General features: G+C 50.6%; 2 protein-coding genes across 8 annotated transcripts in view; both read right to left on the bottom strand.

The window, feature by feature from the left end:
• The window catches only part of Pik3cd (phosphatidylinositol-4,5-bisphosphate 3-kinase catalytic subunit delta), a 48835-nt gene extending 42759 nt beyond the window's left edge, over positions 1–6076 (bottom strand). For 5 of the 6 annotated variants that reach the window (XM_057784654.1, XM_057784657.1, XM_057784658.1 and 2 more), the window contains exon 1: positions 5945–6076. The gene's annotated coding sequence lies outside the window, so the exon portion shown is untranslated. Of the gene's footprint in view, positions 1–2958; positions 3008–5944 lie in introns of those variants that run through there. The other variant, XM_057784655.1, reaches the window with a different exon arrangement.
• Positions 6077–10455: 4379 nt separating this feature from the next.
• Positions 10456–22435, bottom strand: part of Tmem201 (transmembrane protein 201) — a 36174-nt gene continuing 24194 nt past the window's right edge. Inside the window, exons 12-14 of one of the 2 annotated variants that reach the window (XR_009057988.1) lie at positions 16555–16622; positions 16385–16466; positions 13340–13645 (exon numbers count right to left, since the gene is read on the bottom strand). Coding sequence is in view for 1 of the 2 variants with exons in the window: in XM_057784376.1 (XP_057640359.1) it covers positions 16582–16622 (41 nt within the window). In the remaining variant the exon portion in view is untranslated. Of the gene's footprint in view, positions 10990–13339; positions 13646–16384; positions 16467–16554; positions 16623–22435 lie in introns of those variants that run through there. The other variant, XM_057784376.1, reaches the window with a different exon arrangement.

The following is a 22435-nucleotide window of genomic DNA, read 5'->3' as shown; positions in this document are numbered from 1 at the left end:
TTACCTGAGTGGCCCTAGGCAGGGACAAGTCTAACAAGAGAAAAAGCCACAGATAGGAGGAGATGGCCATAGGCGGACAGAGGCAGAGACAGGAATCATGGGAGTCACAGCTGAGGGCCACCTGGAACCACTGGCTGCCCGATGCAGCAAGGTCTCCCCTGGGGTTTGGAGGACGACACGGATGAGCACACGTGGACAAAGTGACACGGACCTGCTGGAACCTTGACTTCAAACTTCTGGTTCCAGACAAAAATCCGTTCGGTAGAAAGCACAACACTTTTGTTCCTTGGTTACAGCAGCCCCTTGAACCAATACAACATCCCTACAGGACTTAAATTGACAAGCAGGTTCCCCGACCCAGCTCTATCCTCCCTCCTTCCCTTCCTCCCCGCTTCTGGCCTCTCCTTTCTTCTCTACCCCTATTGCTCTCTACCTACCCCCTCACATTTTCTGTAATGGAAGCAATTTCCCCACCAGGGTACTGCCTGGAGCTCCTGGTGGGAGCTGCCACATGCATCAACCAACCCAGATCACACCCAGCACAGGAGCCCCTCTAAGGCACCCCTCTCCAACGGCAGCCTGACCCTCACTCATCCCCAAAGCTTTGAAGGCTACATGCACACTCAACCGGAAGGGGAACTTTCTTAGGCTTCAGGGACATCACTGAGTGCTGGAGGAGGGGGGCGCAGAGTGAGCCATATTTTGGTGTACCCCATATAGAAAGTCACACACAGTGTTTGGCTGCAAAGAAAGAGCAGGGAGGTTCCCGGGGTTGATGTTTTTCCACCTTGAAACTGGCAGCATTTTTGATATGATGGCTGGGGATTTCCACGGGCCGCTTCAATGACCAGTTTGAGGGCTGAACACAGGACCACGCAGAGATCTGCAATCTGCGTGCTGTTTCGTTGCTTCAGAGGCACGGTTTCCAGAACAAAGCTTGTGCTTTTCTCAGTGCCCAAACAAGCCTGGCTCCTGGTGTCCTGCAGGCTGGCGGCTAGTCATTCATCACTGCAACACGTGCCCTGCTACAGGGCTCTCCTTGCCCATTCTCCAGGGGCACTTGCCTTTGGGACCTGCCCTAACATCAGCCCTCTTGAGAAGCACGCGGGTTCCCTGGGGAGTGGCGGAAAGTTTCCTACTTAATGAAACTTTTGCTGGGGCTCTGGACCCACAGAGACAAGCTGGGGAACTGCCCTCTAAACAAACAAACAAAAAAATTTTTAAAAGCAGCCAAAGGGGAATTGCTTCATACATTGTACATTCACTTCCCTCTCCTACTGTGCAGATGAAGAAAAACACAGCCAGCAGGAAGCAACCCCTCACCATCCACAACCACTTTGGCTCCTCTCCTTGTGGACCCCTGTCCTGTGATGACCCTCCCAGGCCCATCCCCAGAAGACTGTGCTTTCCCTACCTGCCTTGGCACAGTCCCCAGTCCTGACTGATCTCAGTGAGCATCTGTACAATGCAGCTCAGCCAGAGAAGGGATGAAGCCCGCAGCAGATTGCTCAGGCATGCTTTTGCATGTAAAACGGCTGAGTTTGTAGGGGAAAGCCCCGATGGTTGAATTAAAGTGCCAAGAACCCAGGGGCACTGTCAGGAACCGGTGGTGTCAGGGATGAGACCCGGGGACTAGATCGTTACTTTGAAATCCCTCTGGAAGTAGTGAGTCACTCCCTGACCAGGAAACATTCCCGCCCCCGGCCCCACCCCACACTCATCCCACATACATGTGAGACTGTGCCCCAAGTCTCAGGGGTCACTTAGGCATTAGCTTTTTTGAGTCCTGGTTCAGAAGCTCCACGGACAGCTTGGCAGGGTTGCAAGCTGACAGGTCCCTGCTCTGGGCAGAGTCTAAACCCAATGGAAACGGCTCAGAGAACCTCGGATTCTATCTGCAAACTGGGGGAGTTTTAAGGGAGCTAGGTGAGGCCCCAGTGTGTGGGCCCTCCACACGGTGACATTGGAAACTCCATCCCCAGCCTCCACTTCCACCCTAGAGCGTGCATGTCCTTGCCAGCCATTAGTCCCTTGCAGGGTCTCTCCTTGCCCAGGGTCTCCATCTCTCTGCTAGGAAGTACATAGCTATCTTAGCAGCGAGCGCCTCTAGCTGGGGACCCACGAAAGGCCATCCCAGTCCCTTTTTTTTTTTTTTTTGGTTTTTCGAGACAGGGTTTCTCTGTAGCTTTGGTGTCCCCACTATCTCTTAAGGATGAGGTGCAGAGGAGGAAGCCTAAATAAGAACAGGAAACTGAATTAAAAAAAAAAAAAAGAGCCCCATTCAGGCTGATTTACCGGCAAGAGTATTTAAAAAAAAAAAAGTCCGGAAATGCAAAACTGGAGGCGGTTTTGCTGCCGTAACCCCTGCTCAGCCGCAGATCTGGAGAGTGATCTCGCCCTCGGCTGGGTCCAAAACTCAGCGGGGTGGCACCAGCGGAGGGGAGAAGGAGGGAAGGAGGGTCCAGAAACTTCAGTGTCTGTCCCTAGGCAGCCCTGACCCGCCGTGAAGAGGCTGGGAGGATCGCAGAGCCTGGGTGCAGAGGATCTTGACATGCCCCGTCCCCGCGCTTGGCTTGGCCATACCTGAGTGACCCTGCTCGGGCTCAGCCTCACTGCTACCAAGACCAGGTAGCCCGCACTATCCCAACACTTAGAATGCAACATGCACACTACCATCGGGCCGGGAAGCCCTTGGTCCCTTGATCGGGGCGCTCAGGGACAAGCGTAGGGGAGATGCTGGCACAGGGAAGATGCTGGCACAGCATCAGGCTCAGGTCCCGGTAGACAAGCTCGGAAGGGATCCACCGTCCGCTTGCCAGGCGCCAGAAGGCGCCCAAAGTCAGGGCGCACAGGCTGTGCATGTTGGGACACGTGGGAGAGCCGGCCCCTCGCTGCCTGAACCACCCCCAACCCGGTCTTTCTTCATACTCTGTAAAGCATCCCGTGGAGAACACTTACCGGACCCGCAGCGGAGCAGCTGAGCCCCTTGGAGCTGGCAGCCCCGAGGCTGGGCGCGAGTGAGCTGGAGGCGGGGCGCGTAGCTGAACAGCCCGCCCACTGACAACCCGCACACTCCACTTCCCACTTTGTTTCCTTTCTACAGATAACAGGAAAAACAATGGGTCCCCTACCCCTAACCCTCTCCTGCGCTGCCTCTCCAGCCCCGCCCACAGTCCCACGGGCCCTGCAGGGGCTGCATAGCAGGTGCCTCTGAACCAGGCAGCTGCTCGTGCTGTTTAAAACTAAAGGCTTCTCTTGATGCAGAGGCACACCGTCAGAACCACCACCACGGTCACTCAGAAAACTACAAAACCAAAAAAGAAAACCCTGACAGACCCGGATCTCTAGAGGATGAATGCCTGCCGTCCTAGGCACCCAAGAAGTTAATGCAGACAATCACGCAAGAAGGAACCAGAAAAATGAGAGAGACAGCCTGGAAATATCAGAGGTCCTTTAAGAACATTAGGCAGTCAGACAGTGGTGGCACACACTTTAATCCCAGCACTTGGGAGGCAGAGGCAGGCAAATCTCTGAGTTCTAGGCCAGTCTGATCTACAAAGTTCCAGGATGGCGGGGGACAAAGAAGCCCTGTTTCTAAAAACAAAAAAAAACACAGAACAGAACATTAGGTAGCTGGGCATGGTTGAGTGTGTCTTTAATCCCAGCACTAGGGAGGCGGAGAGGCAAGCAGATCTCTGTGAGTTCCAGACCAGCCAAGGTTATCTAATGAGACTCTGTCTTCTTTCATAATTACCATGACTTCCTACCTCTTTGGGATCCTGTGCAGGATGGTGAACCTGCCTAACCCACTTGATCCTTTTCAACTCAGGCAGGGAAGTAAAGTGCCTTTTTTTTTTTTTTTTTTTTTTTTTACATTTTTGAGACAAGGTTTCTCTGTGTAGCCCTGACTGACCTGGAACGGAACTCATTCTGTAGAGCAGGCTGTGTCTGGCTTTTGACTGATGGTTTTGAAGGCCCGTGTCACCATGCCCAGAGGAAGCTCTTATTCTTATCATTAATTATGTGGGTGCTGAGGGTGGAACCTGGGGCCTTCAATGTGCTAAGAACCAGTTCTACCATGAAGCAAGCCCTGCTCCCATAAAGTAGCCAGTATCGTTCCTATGAACAAATAAGACAGATGCCCCAAATCTCGAAAGGGTATTTGGGACTGGGCTGTTCACGTCTGGCTGATGCAGAAGCTCCGCTGATCCAGGACGGTGGGGTTGGAGGATGGATGGTCCTTGCTCCTAGCCTCTCTTGAGACTGAAGAGTCAGGACCAGCACCAGTCTGGATCATTAGACACTGCCCTATTTCTATCTAGAGGAAAGAGGATTTGGTGCGAGTTACTGTATGGTAAAGTGCTCACCTTGAATACACAAAGTCCTGGATGCAATCCCTTGCACCAGATAAACCAAACATGGTGGTATATGCCTGTCATCCCAGCATGCTGGAGGATCAGCACAAAGTCATCTTCATCTCTATAGCAAGTTCAAGGCCAGCCTGGGCTGCATGACATCTTTTATCTTAGGGTTACTGTAGTGGTGATGAAACACCATGACCAAGGCAACTTGGAGAGGAAAGGGTTTTGGTTTTTTTTTTTTTTGTTTTTCGAGACAGGGTTTCTCAGTGGCTTTGGAGCCTGTCCTGGAACTAGCTCTCGTAGACCAGGCTGGCCTCAAACTTACAGAGATCTTCCTGCCTGTGCCTCCCAAGTGCTGGAATTAAATGTGTGCACCACCACCACCCAGTGGAAGGGTTTTTAATGGGTTTACACTTCCATATCACTGGTCATCACCAAAGGAAGTCAGGACCAGGAACTCAAACAGGAGCGGAAGCTGGAGGCAGGAGCTGATGCAGAGACCATGGAGGGCTATTGCTTACTGGCTTGCTCAATTTGCTTTCTTATAGAAGCCAGGACCTTCAGACCAGGGTAAGCCACACCCACAATGGACTGGACCCTCCCCCATCAATCACTAATTAAGAAAATGGCCCCCAGGCTTGCCTCCAGCCAGGTCTTATGGCGCCGTCTTCTCAGTGGAGGATTCCTCCTGCCTGATGACCCCAGCTTGTGTCAAGTTGACATAAAACTGGCCAAGACTGCGGACCCTTTCTCGGTCTGACACGCAAATGCATCACTGTTAAGCCACAACCTTTCCTTTCTTGTTTATCCCCAAGATTGAACTTTAATAAAGGCATCGCAATGTAAAATATTTTACAAACCTAAAGAAGGCCTGCAGCCTGACAAATTCACAAACATGCTGCGGTCTCCAGCTGTAACTGGGTTGCACCGCACTGGTAGCCTCTCCGGGCCCTCCTCACGGTGCCAAGCCTCTGTTTCTGCGCAACCCCTTCAGTCCTGGCCTTCAATGGCTGCTGAGGCTGCACCTTCACCAAAGACAGCACCGAGTCTCAGCAGCTCTCCATGACCCTCCATGCCTTCAAAATCCGTATCAGCTGGGTAGCTCTTACACTACCAAGTGCAAGATATAACCCTGGCGCCTTTGAACCACAGGTCCGTGGGCCCACTCTCAGAAAACACTTCCCAGATTTCTCAGTGATGCTGGTCTCTTTGATCACCGCTAATTTCTTAGTTCCAGCTGCCAGCATCAACTGCCCCAGTAACGCAAAGGCTTCACTTCAGTGGTGCCGGTCTCTTGTTAATCATGGCTGACTCTGTAGCCCCAGCTAACCAGAACCACAGAATCCTAAGTCAACACTGCAAACAGCCCTGATACTCTTTAAACTTCCCTCTGAAGCCTCACAAGCCAGGCCTCCACCTTCTGCACTGCTCTCAACGTTCTTACCTTCCACTCTCCTACAGAGCAGCCCACTGGGCCCTCCACACTCGATGGCTCTTCCGGCCCAGAGTTACAAAATCCTTCCACGATCCTCCCGAAACATAGTCGGGTCTGTCACAGCAACACCCCCACGGCTGGTACCAACCTTTCTTAGATTACGATTGCTGGGACGAGACTCCACGACTGAAGCAACTTGGGGAAGAAAGGGTTTGTTTGGTTTACCCTTCCACGGTACTGCTGTGCATTGTAGAAGTCGAGAAAGGAACCTGGAGGAGCTGATGCAGAGACCACGGAGGACTGCTGCTCACGTGGCTTGCTCAGCCTGCTTTTTTATAGAAGCCAGGACCACGGGCCCAGGAATGGCACCGCCCACAATGGGCTGGGTCCTCCTCCATCAATCACTAATTAAGAAAATGCCCCACAGGCTTGTCTACAGCCAGATCTTATGGAGGCATTTTCTCAGTTGAGGCTCCCTCCTGTCTGATGACTTTAGCTTGTGTCAAGTTGACATAAAACTACCCAGGACACCTTGTTGGTTTTTGTTTTGTTTTGTTTTTAAAAAAAAAAAAGCTGTCTCGTAATTGGAGTAAAGACAGTTGCTACCAAACCTGACAACTTGAGTCAATCCTCAGACTCACGTGGTGCAAAGAGAGGACTCCCAAAAGTTTCCTCCGAACTTCACGTTTATGCCCTCATCACCATCTCTCTCCCACACACACGTGCAAACAAAAATAGAAAAAGTCTTAAATGGGTCCGTATGGGGACAAGAGTGCAGATTATGCCTTTCCTATGCAAGATGCTGCCCTGGACTAGTACGTGTGATTCCGTTCTCCTCTTTGGTCTCCACGGCAGCCCAGGACAATTAGTCTCACCATTAACAAGGACACTGTCTCTATAGGAGGCCACAGTCAGTAAACGTCCAGCTTGGCCCAGATCCTCATGCCCCTAACTTGTTTTGTTGCCATTGTGAGTCTCTCCACCTAAGAAAATGCCACCTTCCTCAAAGTCCAACAACGCCCTTCTTTATTGAAAGCCTAACCACAGGAAACTTGAGGGTGTCCCTCCTTTTTTCTCGGGGTGCCAGAAAACTCAAACTAAATTTGACATTTGAGTAGATTCATCCTCATTCCTCAAGTTCCTGATAGCGTGGCCTCCTGCCTTCCCCTCTCTGGTTTCTGATCTCTCTCTTGCTCTATTTTTAACTGCTGTCATGTGTGTTAGAGGAAGCTATCTCAACTGTAAATACAATGAATTGGTTATGGTGGATACCTTACAGCAATCCAAGAGAAGGCGGTACTCTCGCCACAGGAAAGCCACTGCTGGCGTCTCACGTGGGTCCTGTTCTCTGGAAGCCCTCTGGCCCCACTTGATGGGAGAGAAAGGAAGTCCTAGCCTGAAGAGTGGCACAGGTCTTTAAACTGTACCCTTGGGTTCCCAGAACCTTCTCCTGCAGAATTTCCCCTCTGAAGCCAACCAGCTTCCGCAGCTCTCCCGGATGTAGCAGAAAGCAACCAGTTTTGCTCTGCTCAACCTCCAGTGGCTTCACCATGGACACCCACACATAGCCGCAGGCTGGGTTATCTCAGGGCAGCTCCTCTGAGCCCTGGGCACACAGGTGGGGCAAGAATGAGAAGCCCTTCCCTGCACCGCCTGTCAGGATGCCCACCTTGCTGCAGATCCCATCCTGCCAGGCAGGGCAGACACTACCTAGATCATGACTGGCCCTCTGAGCAAGAAAAGCACGGGAACCAAAGCTGTGTTTCAGTTAAGAGCAAGACTCTTCTTGCAGCCGACGGGCCTGGGGCTGCAGCTGTGGCTCTGAGTAACTTCAGGCAAATGACTCGACCTCCCTGTGCCTTCCTTTTTCTTCCTGTTATTTGGCAATGCTAGTAACAGGGTTCCGCTTTTGGAACGCTCTGTAGGACTGAATTTTAATACATATAGACTCTTTATAATGCAGGCTCTGGAGATGGTTCAGCGATAAAGAGCTTGCTGTGTAGGTATGAGGATCTGAGTTCAAATCCCCAGAATCCACATGCAAGCCAGTCAGCGGAGGGCACATCTATAATCTCCATGCTCATGAGGTGAGATAGGAGGCAGAGAGAGGAGAACCCCAGAAGCTGATGGGGTTGTATGGAGTACACAGCAGTGAACAAGAGACTGTCTCAAAATGAGATGAAAGATGGTGAAAGACATCTGAGGTTGTTGTCTGACCTCCACACGTATGACATGGCATGTGTGTGTCCCCTGACATATACAAATATTTACAAACATGCTTCTATTTGTGAAGCATTTGAAACAGTTAGTTTCAAAGATGTGGTAACAGTTTTCCCAGAATGTGTTTTTGAGTAATTATCATCATCTTAGCCATTCTAGAATTATCTTTGGACCTTGCAGGATTGGTCAGTTCCGCTCTAGAATTCGGTTCTTTTTAACGGTGGCAATGGCAGGTGTTTGATACATCTGCAGATCTGGTCAGCAGGTTTCAAACAAGCCCCATGGTGCAGGTCTACCACACTGGCTACTTGAGAGGCTGAGGCAGGAGGATTACAAGCTCAAAGCCAGTTTGGGCCACAGAATGAGCTCAAGGCCAGCTTGGTCAATTTAGGCAGACACTGTCTTGAAATATAAATGAAGAAAGGGTGGGAACTGGGGACACGCTCAGCCCCATCCCACACCAGTTCAATCCTCACTATGGTGAAAACAACACAAAATGCCTACACACACTCCAAAGTCCCAGGTCACCAGGTTCAAATCCCAGCCACCACTCTGTGACCCTGGGGAAGGCACTTCAGCCTTAGTTCCCATCTCTGGCTGGGGGACTGGAACTGTACTAGAACCAGCAAGTGCAGGCTAGAATCCACGGCTCGGCTCTTGGTACTGAAGCCAGGCATCAATAGTTTCAAAAGGTGTGGTAGCAGTTTTCCTAGTCCAGGAGCTGGGGGACCTGTGGGGTGGGGTAAGAGGCTGATGTGGGGTTCCAGAATCAGGAGACTTCTACCCTCATACCCTAGGACTGACCCTGGATCTGTAACACCAACTCTTTGCACCAAAGTATGTCCTGCACTGGGGTGCAGACTAAAAAGATACAGTATCTGACTGTAAGCCAAGGAGACCAGGAGGGCCCTCTGAGGTCAGGGCTTAAAAAACAAAAGAAACCAAAAAACAACAGCAGCGCCGGGTGGTGGTGGCGCACGCCTTTAATCCCAGCACTCGGGAGGCAGAGGCAGGCGGATCTCTGGGAGTTCGAGGCCAGCCTGGTCTAGAAGAGCTAGTTCCAGGACAGGAACCAAAAGCTATGGAGAAACCCTGTCTCGAAAATCAAAAAAAAAAAAAAAAAAATCAACAGCAGCAAAACCATCTTTAAAACTTTTTTTTTTTAAAAAAAAAAATTCTCTCTGTGTAGCTCAAACTAGCTTTGAACTAACAGATTTGCCTGCATTCCCCCCCCCCCGCTTCCCACCACACACGGAACAAGAGCTGGACTTAAAGACATGTGTCAACATACCTGGCTATCTATTTTATTGGATTAATATGCTTATCAGCGCCACAGTGTGTGTGTGGAGGCCAAAGGACAACTCTACCGGAGCCGATTCTCTCCCTCCACCACGTGGGGCCTGAGGATCAAACTGCGGTCATCAAGCCTGGTGGGAAGGTCTTTACCTGCTGAACCCTCACACCAGCTCAGAGGTCAGAAACCTTTGAGCAAAACCACAGCCTCAATAAGGTGGGGGTCATGAGGGTGTTTAAGTCTACAGCAGCCCAGGCTCTGAGAAGGCCCCCAGGGCAGCAAGCTGGAGCGTGGAGGCAGCAGGGGGCTGTGAGTAGGCTGGGAACAGGTCAAGGATGGGGAGGAGACAGAATAGAGAAGCTTCCAGTGGCCAAAGCTAAAACAGCGTGAGCAGTGAGCCGTACAATAAATAAAGTACGTTATTTGTAAGTCAGAGCAGAAAATGAACATCTAAGCTGGGTGGTGGTGGCGCATGCCTTTCATCACAACACAGAGGCAGAGGCAGGCGGATCTCTGTGAGTTCGAGGCCAGGCTGATGTACAGAGCACGTTCCAGGACAGCCAGAACTACACAGAGAAACTCTGTCTTGAATAAAGACAGAGAGAGAGAGAGAGAGAGAGAGAGAACAGGGAGACAGGGAGGGAGGAAGGAAAATAATGGAAAGAACACAGAAATGGAAACCATGGCCAGGCATGACGGTGCGAGCCTCTTAATCCCAGGTGGAGTGTGAGGCCAGGAGTTCAAGGCCATCCTTGGCTATGTACCACACAAGAGGCCAGCCTGGACTAGCTACGTATTGCATCGGAGGCCAGCCTGGACTATGTGAGTCCTTGTTTCTAAAAGAAAGAAGGTAGGAGGGAGGCAGTGGAGAGATGGCTCAGGGTAAAGAGCTTTTGCTGCTTTTACAGAAGGCCTGGGTTAAGTTCCCAGCACCCACATGGAAGCCCACAACCTTCTGTAAAGGGATCAGACACCCTCTTCTACCCTCTGCGGGAACCAGGTGTACACACACATTGCAATTACATTCAAGCAAAACACTCATACACATAAAGCAAAAATAAATATTATTAGCTAAAAGGAAGCCCGGTAGTGGTGGCGGCAAGTGCCTTTAATCCCAGAACTCAGGAGGCAGAAGCAGGCGGATTGCTATGAGTTTGAGGTCTGGTCTACAGAGTGATTTCCAGGACAGCCAGGGCTACACAGAGAAACCTGTCTTGAAAAATAAATAAGTAAATAAATAAACAAACAAATAAAAATGTCTTTAAGATAGAAGGGAGAAAGAGAAGGAAGGGGAAGAATGGTTAAGCCTTCTCCTCAGATCAGGGAATCGTCTTGACACTGTTTGACCAGGAAAAGCCGTGACTGTAGCAATCTGGGCTCCAGTGGCTTCGGGCTGCCTTCAGGTGCTCATTCGTGTGCCTCCTTATCTGTCACAGGATGCCAGTGTGTGGGCATAGCCATGGCACCCCTCCGCTGTACTGGCAAGGCTGCCTAAGTTGACACAGGCTGGGTGGTCACCCAACCCAAGGTAGTCAACCAGTCATTTCCCTGGGAACGCTGTTAGATCCAAGGAGCAGAATGAAGTTCTTCAAGGATGCAGCGCTGAGGTGCAGCAGTGAGGAGGCTGGGAGCTGTGCACAGAAAGGGTAGAAACGTCGAGAAGCTGATATACAGGGAGACTGAAAGAGATAAAAAGCAGGCCCTCAGAGAGGAATGGGGCAGGGAAGATGGAAGGCTCCAAGCCAACTTTCAGCTCCAGCTCACTGTGTCTGAAGCCCTATTGCATTCTTCCAATATCAGTGCCCAAACTTTATAAAATCCCTCCCCCTAATCCATCACAACCAATCAGATCACCTACTGTAGTTTGAATAAAAATGGCTCCCAGAGGCCCAAAGGGAGTGGAACTAGTAGCAGGTGCAACTTGGTTGGAGCAGGTGTGGCTTTGCAGGGGACAGGCTTTGAGGTCTCAGTGTGACATTCACTTCCTGCTGCCTGGCACCCCAGATATAGAATTCTCAGCCCCTCCTCCAGCATCATGTCTGCCTGCATTGCCACCGTGCTCCCCACCATGACATAATGGACTGAGCCTCTGAACTGTAAGTCAGCCCCAGTTAAAGGTTTTCCTTTATAAGAACTGCCATGGCCATGGTGTCTCTGCACAGCAATAATACCCGAACAGAGACAGCCCTGTTTCCAATTCTGAGGTTCTGAGAGAGTATTTCTTTTTCTTTTAAGAGAAAGGAATATGTTAAATTGAATGTCTGGTTATTGGGATTCTGCTTCTGCTGATGTCATAAGCTAATTAGACCAAACTAATAAATCCAGGTTTATTCCAAGCAAGCATCCCTGGGTGGCCCCAGGAAAAAATGAGAGAACCATCAGGGGAACCCATGGGGTGGGGGCTCTTAATACCCTCTGGGGGTGGAGCCGCAGATGGCAGTTTCTTGGGGGCAGAGTCTGGACTGAGACAACTTCAGGGGAGGGGGCTTGGAGGGGAGCTGCCACCGAAACATTCCCCGCTGTGGGCATATGGATGCCAGGGGCTGGAGTGGAGCGTCCACCTGAACAGAATATAGTTCAGCCCAGAAGAAGCTCTGCCTTGATTACTACTGTCTGGAACCAACGATCTCAATTGCTACGGATTTTAGTGTCAGAGGTGGGGTGTTACAGGAACAGTTTGTCAGAGAAAAATAGGAAATTAGTTGACTTGATACCAGGCAAGGGGCAGTGGAGAATTGTGTTCTTGGCTTGGAGGCTGGCTATTCACGCTACATGGTAACATGTAGCTCAGCTCAGCTAGGTTCATTGGTCTCTTGGGACTTACAGGCTGGGACAACCATTAAACAACTTTATAGCAAGATATGCAGGCTCTGATTTAACGTCCGCCAGCCTTCCCAGGTGCTGTAAGACAAGCTTCAGTTTCACAGTGTCTGTTCAGGAAAAGCAAAAAGAGGACCGGGACGCAGCTCTGCCGTCCAGTGATTACCCAGCATGCCCAAGGCCCTGGGATGCAGCCCTGCGGTCCAGTGATTGCCTGGCATGCCCATGACCCTGGCTTTCATCTCTTGCACCACAATGATTAAACAAATTTTAAAAAGTCAAGCAAGTGTAGTGCCACCCTACCCAATACTTGGGAGAGATGCTGAGGCAGGAGGATGAAGAATTCCAGACCAGGGCCAGTCAGATGGCTCAGCGGACTGTATACATGCCTCATAGCAAGAAGGTGTTCTCCCATACAGAATATATAAATGGATGTAATAAAAATAAATTTTAGGGAAGAGTTTTAAGCTAGCCTGGGCTATATCCCCAGTGCCATATTTTTAATTTTGTAAAGGAGAGTTATTTTTTCCCTATAGTCAGAGACTACCAAGGGTGTCAAATACCTACATGTTTGCTACATGGCAGAAGCCACATCCTGCATGTAAGTTGGTACACTGCACCTGGCAAGGGAACAGATTTATTTTCCTTAGGGGAATGGTGAGAGCCATAGGGCCGAATGATTGACCACTGGTCCCTGTAAATGGGCCTGATGTCTTCTGGCAGCTGCATGCAGGCAGGCAATGGGTGGGGAAGTCATTTCCCAAGAAACGAAAGAAAAAATCCTTCCACCCCCATCCGGAACATGATTTCCTCATCCTACCCTTGAGCTGCAAGAGGCCTTAATTCTACTCCCCTGCTAGGAAGCCCACACCCCAGGGCCTGACCCACGGTAAGGCTAAAGGTTAAATGACAGGATTTCAAGGCGTTGGTACAGACAACTGGCAGGACTCCAAATAAAAACTGCAGAACAGGGCTGGGGAGATGGTCCTGACCTCAGTAGCCAGGACGGTACTCACTGTACAGCACAGAACTCACACTGTAGGCCAGGCTGAGATCCACCTTCCTCTGTCTCCAGAGTGCTGGGATTAAAGGTGTGCTTCACCATACCTGGCTATTGCCTTGTATATATAACAAAAAAAAAAAAAAAAAAAAAAAAAAACTACCAAAGAAATTTGAGATAATCCATTAGAGTTTTCTGATGGGTGAAGATCTGAGAAGCCACGTCTGGCAATGGAAGCTGTGACATCCCATCCTCAGGGACGTGACTCTGCCAAAGCCCCAGTGCCAGGTTGCAGATTGCTGTGGCAATTACAGCCCCGGGAGAAAAGCCTGAACAAGGAACTCTCGGGCAGAACTGGGGAGAGTCACAGAGTGGCTACCTTCTCAGTGGGAGGAACCTGGAGATGCCATGCTTGCTGGCAGGAGAGTTGTGGAGGTGACCAGCAACGTAAGCACAGGTGACAGCTTGCAGCTAACATCAGAGAACAGCTTTCCACCCTGCTTCCACGTCTTAATCTATAAACCAAGTTTGGTATGCAGTTAAAGTGACTGGTTGTTCATAAGGTGTGGGGTCCTGGGGAGCTGTCTTCGAGGAGGGGCAGCAGACACAGGGGAGGGAGGTACAGGTGGAGAGGGTAGGCCTGCAATGGCACCTTGGACACCGTCATTAACTATCACTCCATCACCTCATGTCTGACCCGGGGACATGGCTAATTCTGCGGTAGAGCACAACTAGGTTAACAAGGGCAACAGGAATGGGGATGTCTTAAAAAAGGAAAGTAGGGCTAGAGAGGTGGCTCGGTGGTTAAGAGCACTGTCCGTTCTTCCAGAGAACATAGGTTCAATAACCAGCAGCCACATGGTGGCTCACAACTGTCTGTGACTCCAGATCCAGGAGATCCAGCACCTTCTTCCAGCCCCCACAAGCACCAAGGCACATATGTGGTACTCAAGCAAAACACCCTTACACATAAATACTGATTACAAAATAATACAAAACTATTTATTAAGTCAGGCAGTGGTAGCACATGCCTTTATTCCCAGCACTCGGGAGGTGGAGCAAGGTGGATCTCTGTGAGTTCAAGGCCAGCCTGGTCTACAGAGTGAGTTCCAGAACAGCCAATGCTCCACAGAGGAAACCCTGTCTCAACTATACCCCACCACAAAACCAAACCAAACCAAATTACTTATTAGAGACATCTATCTGTCTATCTATCTATCTATCATCTATCTATCTATCTATCTATCTATCTATCTATCTATCTATCTATCTATCTATCTTGGTTTTTCTTGAGACAGGGTTTCTCTGTGTAGCCCTATCCTGGAACTCTCTCTTGTAGGTGGAGGCTGCTCGTTCATTCCCAGCTGCCCAGACTTGAAATAATCACTCAGAAACTGTATTATCTAAATCACAGTTTGGCCAATAGCTTGAGCATATTTCTGGATAATGCTTACATCTTAAATTAACCCATTTCTATTAATCTGTGTATCACCATGTGGCTGTGGCTTACTGGCTTACTGTGGCAAGGTTCTGGTGTGTCTGTCTCCTGCGGGTGGCTACATTGTGTCTCCTGACTCTGCTTTCTTTCTCCCAGCATGCAGTTTAGTTTTCCCCACCTAGCTCTATTCTGCTAAGCCACTGGCTGAAACAGATTTATTCATTAACCAATAAAAGCAACACATAGAAGGACTTCCCACATCACCCTCTGTAGACCAGGCTGGTCTCAAACTCAGAGATCTACCTGTCTCTGCCTCCCAAGTGCTGGGATTAAAGGCATGTACCACCACCACCTAGCTGGGTCATTCTTTTTTTAATGTGCTTGGTGTTTTGCCATAGGTGTTGGGCTCCCTGGAACTGGGGTTACAGACAATTGTGAGCTGCCAAGTTGAGTAGGTGTGCATGTTCTGTGTGTGTCCGTGCCTACTTGTGTGCTGTTGTGTCTGTGTGTATGTACCTGTTTGCGTTATATGTGTGTGTGGCCTGTGTGTGTATGTGCCTACTTGTGTGTTGTTGTGTTTGTGTGTATGTCTGTTTGTGTTACATGTGTGTGTGCCCTGTGTGTGTATGTGCCTACTTGTGTGTTATTGTGTTTGTGTGTATGTGTCTGTTTGTGTTACATGTGTGCGTGCCTTTTGGTATGTTTCTTGTTTCTGCATATGTGTCTGTTTATGTGTTGTGTATGTGTGCTTCTGTGTGTGTTGTGTATGGTATATGTGTCTCTATGAGTGTATTGTGTTTGTTCATGTGTTGTGTGTATATGTCTGTCAGTGTGTTATGTGTCTCTGTGAGTTCTCTTTGTGTGTATGTGTTGTATTGTGTATATGTGTACATTAAATATATATATATATATATATATTTACATGTCTGTGTGTGCTGTGTATATCTGTTTGTGTGTTGTATATGTGTGTGTTGGGCAGGGCCAGAATAGAATGAACTCACAAGGACATTAGCTAGCTTCTAGCCTGTTAGCCTGGCCCCCTTTCAGGCAATTCTTCCCCATGTAACCAAGAGGCTAGGCTTCCAGCAGACAAACTTGACTCACGGCCAGAACTGACTGGGCCAGAATGGAGTCAGGCCTGACTCCAGTGAGGGCAATCCATCAAGTCCTTCCCAGAAAAGTGGACTTGGGACCAGGGTGAGGGACCCAGGGTAAGTCAGCTGGGTAGGTGTGGCAAGTGGGGGCAGGTGTTGAAGGCTCTTCGGTCTCAGTGGGGCAGGGTTTGGCCTCTTGGTGTCACGAAAGCAGCCTGTACCTGTACTCCTGTGACAGGCACATTTGACCTTTGTCCAGTCTCCTGCAGTTGGCTCCTAGCATCCTGGGAAATTCTGTAGGGGCATCTTTCTGTGGGTAGCGGAGGGCTGCTGGACAATCTCAGGATGGGGCTGGCTGCCAAAGGGAACTAACTAGCCTTGTGATGATAGAGACTTTCAGCCCTGCCCCCACCCTACTGAGAAGGGAAGATGGTCTAGATTTCAGAGCCACTCCCACGCAAATACTCAAGAGGACAGCGAGGTATTTGGTGGTGTTTGCTTTGAGACAGGGTCTCACGTATCATAGACTGGACCCAAACACAGAGCTAAGGAGAACCTTGAACTTCTGATTCTCCTGCCTCTGCCTCTGGAGCGCTAGCATTTCAGGCTTCCTGTGTGCTAGGCAAACACTCTATCATAAGAGGGCAGTGTTCTCAGTTGGTCATTGGAATTCAAAACAAGACAAGAGAGTGATCTTTGGGTAAGCCCTCCCCTGACCTCACCTCTAGTCCTTCATTACAAGTCAGAAAGAGCAATGGAACATTTCCCAGAGTTCTCAGAGCTGCTCCAGCAAGCCAGCAGAACCTGGAGGGGGCATGAGCACTTGGCTTTTTATCCCCACTCTTCCAGAAACACTGGGGTCTGTGTGGGCATCCAAAGGAGGGACACCTACCGTAAGGTTCCCGTCCCTGCTCCAGCTTCAGGCTGACTTCTGATCGTAGCCTGGGGTGTAGGGTGAGGCTGCAGGATAAGAAGAAGGTTGATGTGAGATGGAGTCACACAGCCAGCCTCCCAGAGTCCCCTCCCACTCAGTCCTCCCTGCCTGCCCCTGATGCTGATGGGGACTTGAAGGTCCAGCTCTTCCCAGGCTTGTTGTGTGCTCTGGCCTTTGAACATGCTGCTCCCTTTATCTGGAGCACCCCTCTCTGCAACTGGGTACTCAGGAGAATCAGGCCCCCAATAGATGTTACTCAGTCGACCCCTTGCCCAGAGGGCCCCCACTTTGCCCCTGGCTGTGACTTGTTTTGCAGTAAATCAGTCTGGGTGTTGGCTCAGTTGCTCTCTAGAGACAAGGGTCTCCATGGACTAGGATGGGCTTCTTAGTCACCTGGTCTCTGCCTGGCACCCAGACAACACTGGAAGAGAGTGTGCGGAGATGCCACTGAATGAATGAATGAATGAATGAATGAATGAATGAATGCTGTAATTTTGAATGGGCTGGTTAGGGGTTGTAGTCAATGAATATGAAGAAGGGGCCACCTCTAGCCACTGCTCTTCAAGCTAGATTTTCCCATCAGTGATTATGGAGCCCAGTGCTCACCCCTGACAGCAAGGAGGCTGGAGTCGTCTTTGTGTGTAAGCATGTGTGTGTGTGTGGGTGTGTTACACACATTTAATGTTCATTTCTGGTGTTATCCCCTATCTCTTATCACCTTAGTTTTGGAGACAGGGACACACCTTGAATGTGGAATTCACCAATTTGGCGAAGCTGGCCAACATTGAGCCTCGAGGCTCTGTCCCGGCCTCCCCAGCACTGGAGTCTCTGATGCCCACTGTACCCAGCTTTGTTTGTCTGGAGCCTGTCCTGACACTTGATCTCTAGACCCGCCTGCCTCTGCCTCCCAAGTGCTGGGATTAAAGGCGTGTGCCACCACTGCTTGGCTTGTACCCAGCTTTTTACGTGAACACAGGGTACAGAAATCACATACTCATTCTTTTGTCGCAAGTATTTTACCAGCTGAGCCAGTTCCCTTGTCTTGTACCAGCTTTTCACAGTGGTCTCTCAGCCCTTTGTGTCTCCAGGGAAGAGCCTGGGACAGTGCTCAGCTCCTGAATCAGGAGCTTCAGTGAGAGGCCACGGAGGGGCACCCAGCCGCCTCCTGACAGCTTCTGCTCTCCCCCAAAGCCCATCCCTCTGGCCAGCCTGGGTTCCTGGGACCCCGAGGCTTCCTCCCCAGTGGCCTTCACCTCCACCCCTGTCCCTTGATGAAAGCACCAGGGGCAAAATTCGTTGGGGGAGAAAAACAGGAAGTGGAGGCAAGAGCAGGGGTGCAGAAGTTCCCAGGTAACTGTGGCAGTACACCCCCACCCCACCCCCGCACGCCACAGCCCTATACGGAGTGCAGAAGTTCCTGGGTGACTGTGGCAGCGCGCACACACACACACACACACACACACACACACACACACACACACACACACACCAGCTCTAAAGGAAGGGGATTTGCGGGTAGCCCTAGTCTGACTATGGGCATGCAGTGGGGTTAGGCAAGGCCCTGTGGTGAAGGGCTTTATTTGGGGACCACATACCACACCTATGCCTCAGTCTTGCATCTGACCTCGACCTCAGCTCCACACAGCTAGCTGTCCTGTTTCCAGAACAGACCAGAGAAGTTCATGCCCAGTCAGTGTTGACCAGCTTTTCCCATGGCGGGGTCAGGGCTCCTTGCTCTCTTCTCAGACTTTGATTTCTATTTGTGGGGTGTTTTTGTTCTAGGCCTGTGAGTGCGCAGTGTGTGGGGGCAGGGCAGGGCAGAGTAGGGTAGGGTAGGGCAGGGCAGGGTTGCTGTTTCTGGATCCATCTCAGTACTTGGAGAACAGGCAGCTGAGCAGTTGGGCCTGAGACTCTCTTGTTCCTGAGCTGTGTCTACCAGGAGGTTTGGTGCCCAGACTCTGCTGGAGCTGTGGAAGGGACGTCAGCCAGAGGAAGAAACAGAGGAAGGGACAGCCTTCCAGACATAAGCTCGGCTTTGTAGGTTCTCGGCAGACTGAGTAGGAACTCCCGTGACTTCAGGATCCTCCATCCTGTGCCAGAGCTCAGGTAGCCCTAGTCTGTCGCTTTACGCTCTGATGACATAATCAGGTTGAGCCCTCAGGCGGGAAAGGGACCCGGGTGGCCTGAAGGAGATGGTGAGGGTACAGTTCCCTACTCAGGCTTGCTTCCGGTCATGAAATCTGTTCACCCTGTTTGTTCCACTACAAGCCAAGAAGCCAGGCTTCTTTCTGGGGACCTCCTCACAGGCCTTTCCCTACCTGGGAGCCCTGAGGCCTCACGGCATTGGGATCACGCTGCTCCCGAGCCCCCCAAGCTGTGCCTAGAAGCACCCACCTTCCCCTTTGCCAGTTGCTTCAGCATCCTGACCATCACTTCGGTCTCACAAGCAGCCTCCAGACATTTAAGAGAGTGCTCAAGACATCTAAACGCCAGCTGCCTGGGCCCTCCTGGCCTGGCCACTCTTATTGTCCTTCTTCCCATGGAGCCCTGCTGGCCAGGCTGTTCCCAAGGTCGAGAGCCTTGTGACCCCCCATGCATCCATACCCACCAGCCCGTCTCGAGGCTGTCAAGCAGGTGGGATCTATTTCCTTTCCAGGCTTCTGTTCCCTCTTGAGACGGCCTGGACCTGGCAGTACGCAGGGTTGGCAGCCATGTCCCTCTTCTCTACCCTCTTTGGATGAAGTCTTCCTCTGCTATGTTCTGCATTCAGGACGAGGATGGAAGGTAGACATTATAAGGGCGGCCCACGTGAGAAAATACTTGGTCCCTGGTCCCCATGTAGAAGGGAACTATAAAGAATTACTATAAACTGGGAGGTGGTGGTCCCTGGTCCCCATGTAGAAGGGAACTATAAAGAATTAATATAAACTGGGTGGTGGTGGTCCCTGCTTTTAATCCCAGCACTTGGGAGGCAGAGGCAGGTTTATCTCTGAGTTCGAGGCCAGCCTGGTCTACAGAGCAAAATCCAGGCCAGGGCTACACAGAGAGACCCTTTCCTGAAAACAAAAACAAACAAAAAACTATGCATAAAGTGCTTAGAAGCCGGGCGGTGGTGGCGCACGCCTTTAATCCCAGCACTCAGGAGGCAGAGGCAGGCGGATCTCTGTGAGTTCGAGACCAGCCTGGTCTACAAGAGCTAGTTCCAGGACAGGCTCCAAAACCACAGAGAAACCCTGTCTTGAAACCCCCCCCCCAAAAAAATAAAGTGCTTAGAATAACCGGCTCTTGATGAGAACCCAAAACTTGCTCCTTATTTTTTATTGCTGTCATCATTTTTTTTCTTTTTGTTGTTGTTGAGATAGAGTCTCATGTAGCCTAGGCTAGCCTCAAACTGTGTATCCAAGAATGACCTTGAGTTTCCAGTCCTTCTTCCTCTTGGTCCATCACTGTCAATTCTAATTCCTTTTGTTGTCTTGGTCTTCAAGGCAGGGTTTCTTTGCACAACAGCCCTGGCTGTCCTGAAACTCGCTCTGTAGACCAGGCTGCTTTCAAACTCAGAAAGACTGGCTTGCCTCTGCCTCCTAAGTGCTGGGATTAAAGGTGTGCACCACCACCACCCAGCATCATTCTAATCCTTACACCAGTCTTTTGAGATAACGTCACACCCCATCTCGAAGGTGGGAAGATGGAAGCAGAGACCCAGCTGCACGCTGAGATGACATGGCACCAAGTGGCCCAGAGTTGTGGAACCTAAGCCGGTTGGAAGCTCATGCAGGTCTTTTTAGTTTGTCATCAGCTTTGAATGTCCACAAACTGCATCCTATTCGCAAGTCTGCGAAGCTCCCACCTCGTCAGAACTGGCCGAGGCTGGAGACTGCCCCCAAGACAGAAGCTGAGGTGGGTTCTCCCACGTGTGAGAGTCTGCCCCTGCCCAGCACAGCCCTTCTCTCAGGGTCTGGGTTCAAGGGGAGTACCAGGACTCCCCTAGTGGCCATGTGTAGTACTTCAGGTGGCACAGTTCAGCTCTGGAGGTACAGGCGGTGCGCCGTGTTTTTTGTTTTGGTTTTCTGAAACAGGGTTTCTCTAGTAAACAAGGCTGGCCTCAAACCCAGAGATCTGCCTGCCTCTGCCTCCTGAGTGGGGTTAAAGGTGTGTTCCACTACACCCAGCTCAAAAGGTGCTTTCTGCAGCAAGTGAATGCAGAATTCTTTCCCTCCTTACATCAGCCAATGGGGCGGGCCATACCACAAGCCCGCGCTGCTAACTGCAGCAGGTGCTGGCGTGCAAGGCTTGTTCTGAAACCGGTTCCTCCTTCCACAAACTTCCTATTTCTTACTTCCCACACTGCAAGTGACACACTATCCAGACTGTTCCCTTTGTGGGTACTGGGCACAATGGCCCTGGTAACATTCCCCCTCCCTTCACCTCCTGAGGCCCTTACTGCCAATGGCCAGCTTCTAGAGCCCCAGCTGGGTAATGTAGCTCCTTTCCCCCTGCCTCCCCATTTGACCCATCCAACCTCATCTAGCCTGCTCGCCCTCCTACTGTCCTCTCTGCTGTAGTGACAGAAACACAAACTGGCTTTCCTTTTCCCTGTGCGCTGGCACGTACGTGGTGTGAGACCATTAAGGGCCAGGGGTCACAGGTTTGCTCCCATGCCTAGCCTGTTACTAGAGGATGCCATGCATTTCACCTTGAGATGCACAGCCTTCTCTATTCAGAGGGTACAGCGGTGACCAGTGTCCCTGACCTCAGGGAATATAGGTTCTCCTTCACCTCTTCTGCCTAGCTCTGACCTCCCTCACCCCCCTTATGTGCATGCAAAGAAGCTGCAACGTGGCCTCTTTCCCCCCAGTTTCTTTTCTTTCCTTTCCACAGAAGACAGGGTTTCTCTGTGTAGCCCTGGCTGTCCTGTAACTCATTTTGTAGACCAGGCTTACTTCAAACTCAGAGATCTGCCTCTGCCTCCAGAGTGCTGAGATTAACTGTGTGCACCACCATTTGGATAGTTCCATTCTTTTTTAGACTTTTTTTTTTTTTTTTTCTTTTTGGTTTTTCGAGACAGGGTTTCTCTGTGGTTTTGGAGCCTGTCCTGGAACTAGCTCTTGTAGACCAGGCTGGTCTCGAACTCACAGAGATCCACCTGCCTCTGTCTCCCAAGTGCTGGGATTAAAGGCGTGCGCCACCACCGCCCGGCCTGGATAGTTCCATTCTTAAAAACTGAGACAGGGTCTGTAGCCTGGGCTAGTCTACTCAAGACAAACTTTACTGCCTCACGTCCAGGGTGTAAGCCACTAGACAGCCCCAGTGACTTTCTGAGCGAACTGCGAAGAGAAGGGGAAGAACAGAGGTGCTCAACTTTAATTTCCAAGTCTCTTTCAGGCCAGCATGGCACTATGCAGCCGACCTTCGACTCTGGACTCTCTGGCTTCCATCTTACAGGTGTGAGGATTACTGGTGTTTGTCACCAGACTCAACCTTAATTAAAAAAATTTCTTTTAAATAAATTTTGTGTGTGGAGTTCCAGGCACCAAACTCAGGCTGTCATGCTCGGGGGCAAGCACCTTGCTCACTGAACCCCTCTCACTGGCCTTTTAACTCACTTTGCGTTGAGTGCGCATGAGCGCACACAAAAGCGGAGGTCTGGAGCTGTTCTGACCTCCTTCTACTTGTAGGTTCCTGGAAATGTAAACACACCTTCAGAAGGCCGAGGGTAGCAATTGGGACAGGAATTTTCACACAGGCGGGAACAACCTTTGTGAACTGGGGCCACAGGATCCCGCACAGGGCAGGATGCTACAGAAAAGGATATTTAACCATGGCAGCTTCGTCTGATGTA

Source organism: Chionomys nivalis, chromosome 11 (assembly GCF_950005125.1).
Source record: "Chionomys nivalis chromosome 11, mChiNiv1.1, whole genome shotgun sequence".
Taxonomy (NCBI): domain Eukaryota; kingdom Metazoa; phylum Chordata; class Mammalia; order Rodentia; family Cricetidae; genus Chionomys; species Chionomys nivalis.
This window is presented reverse-complemented; position numbering and strand designations above follow the sequence as displayed.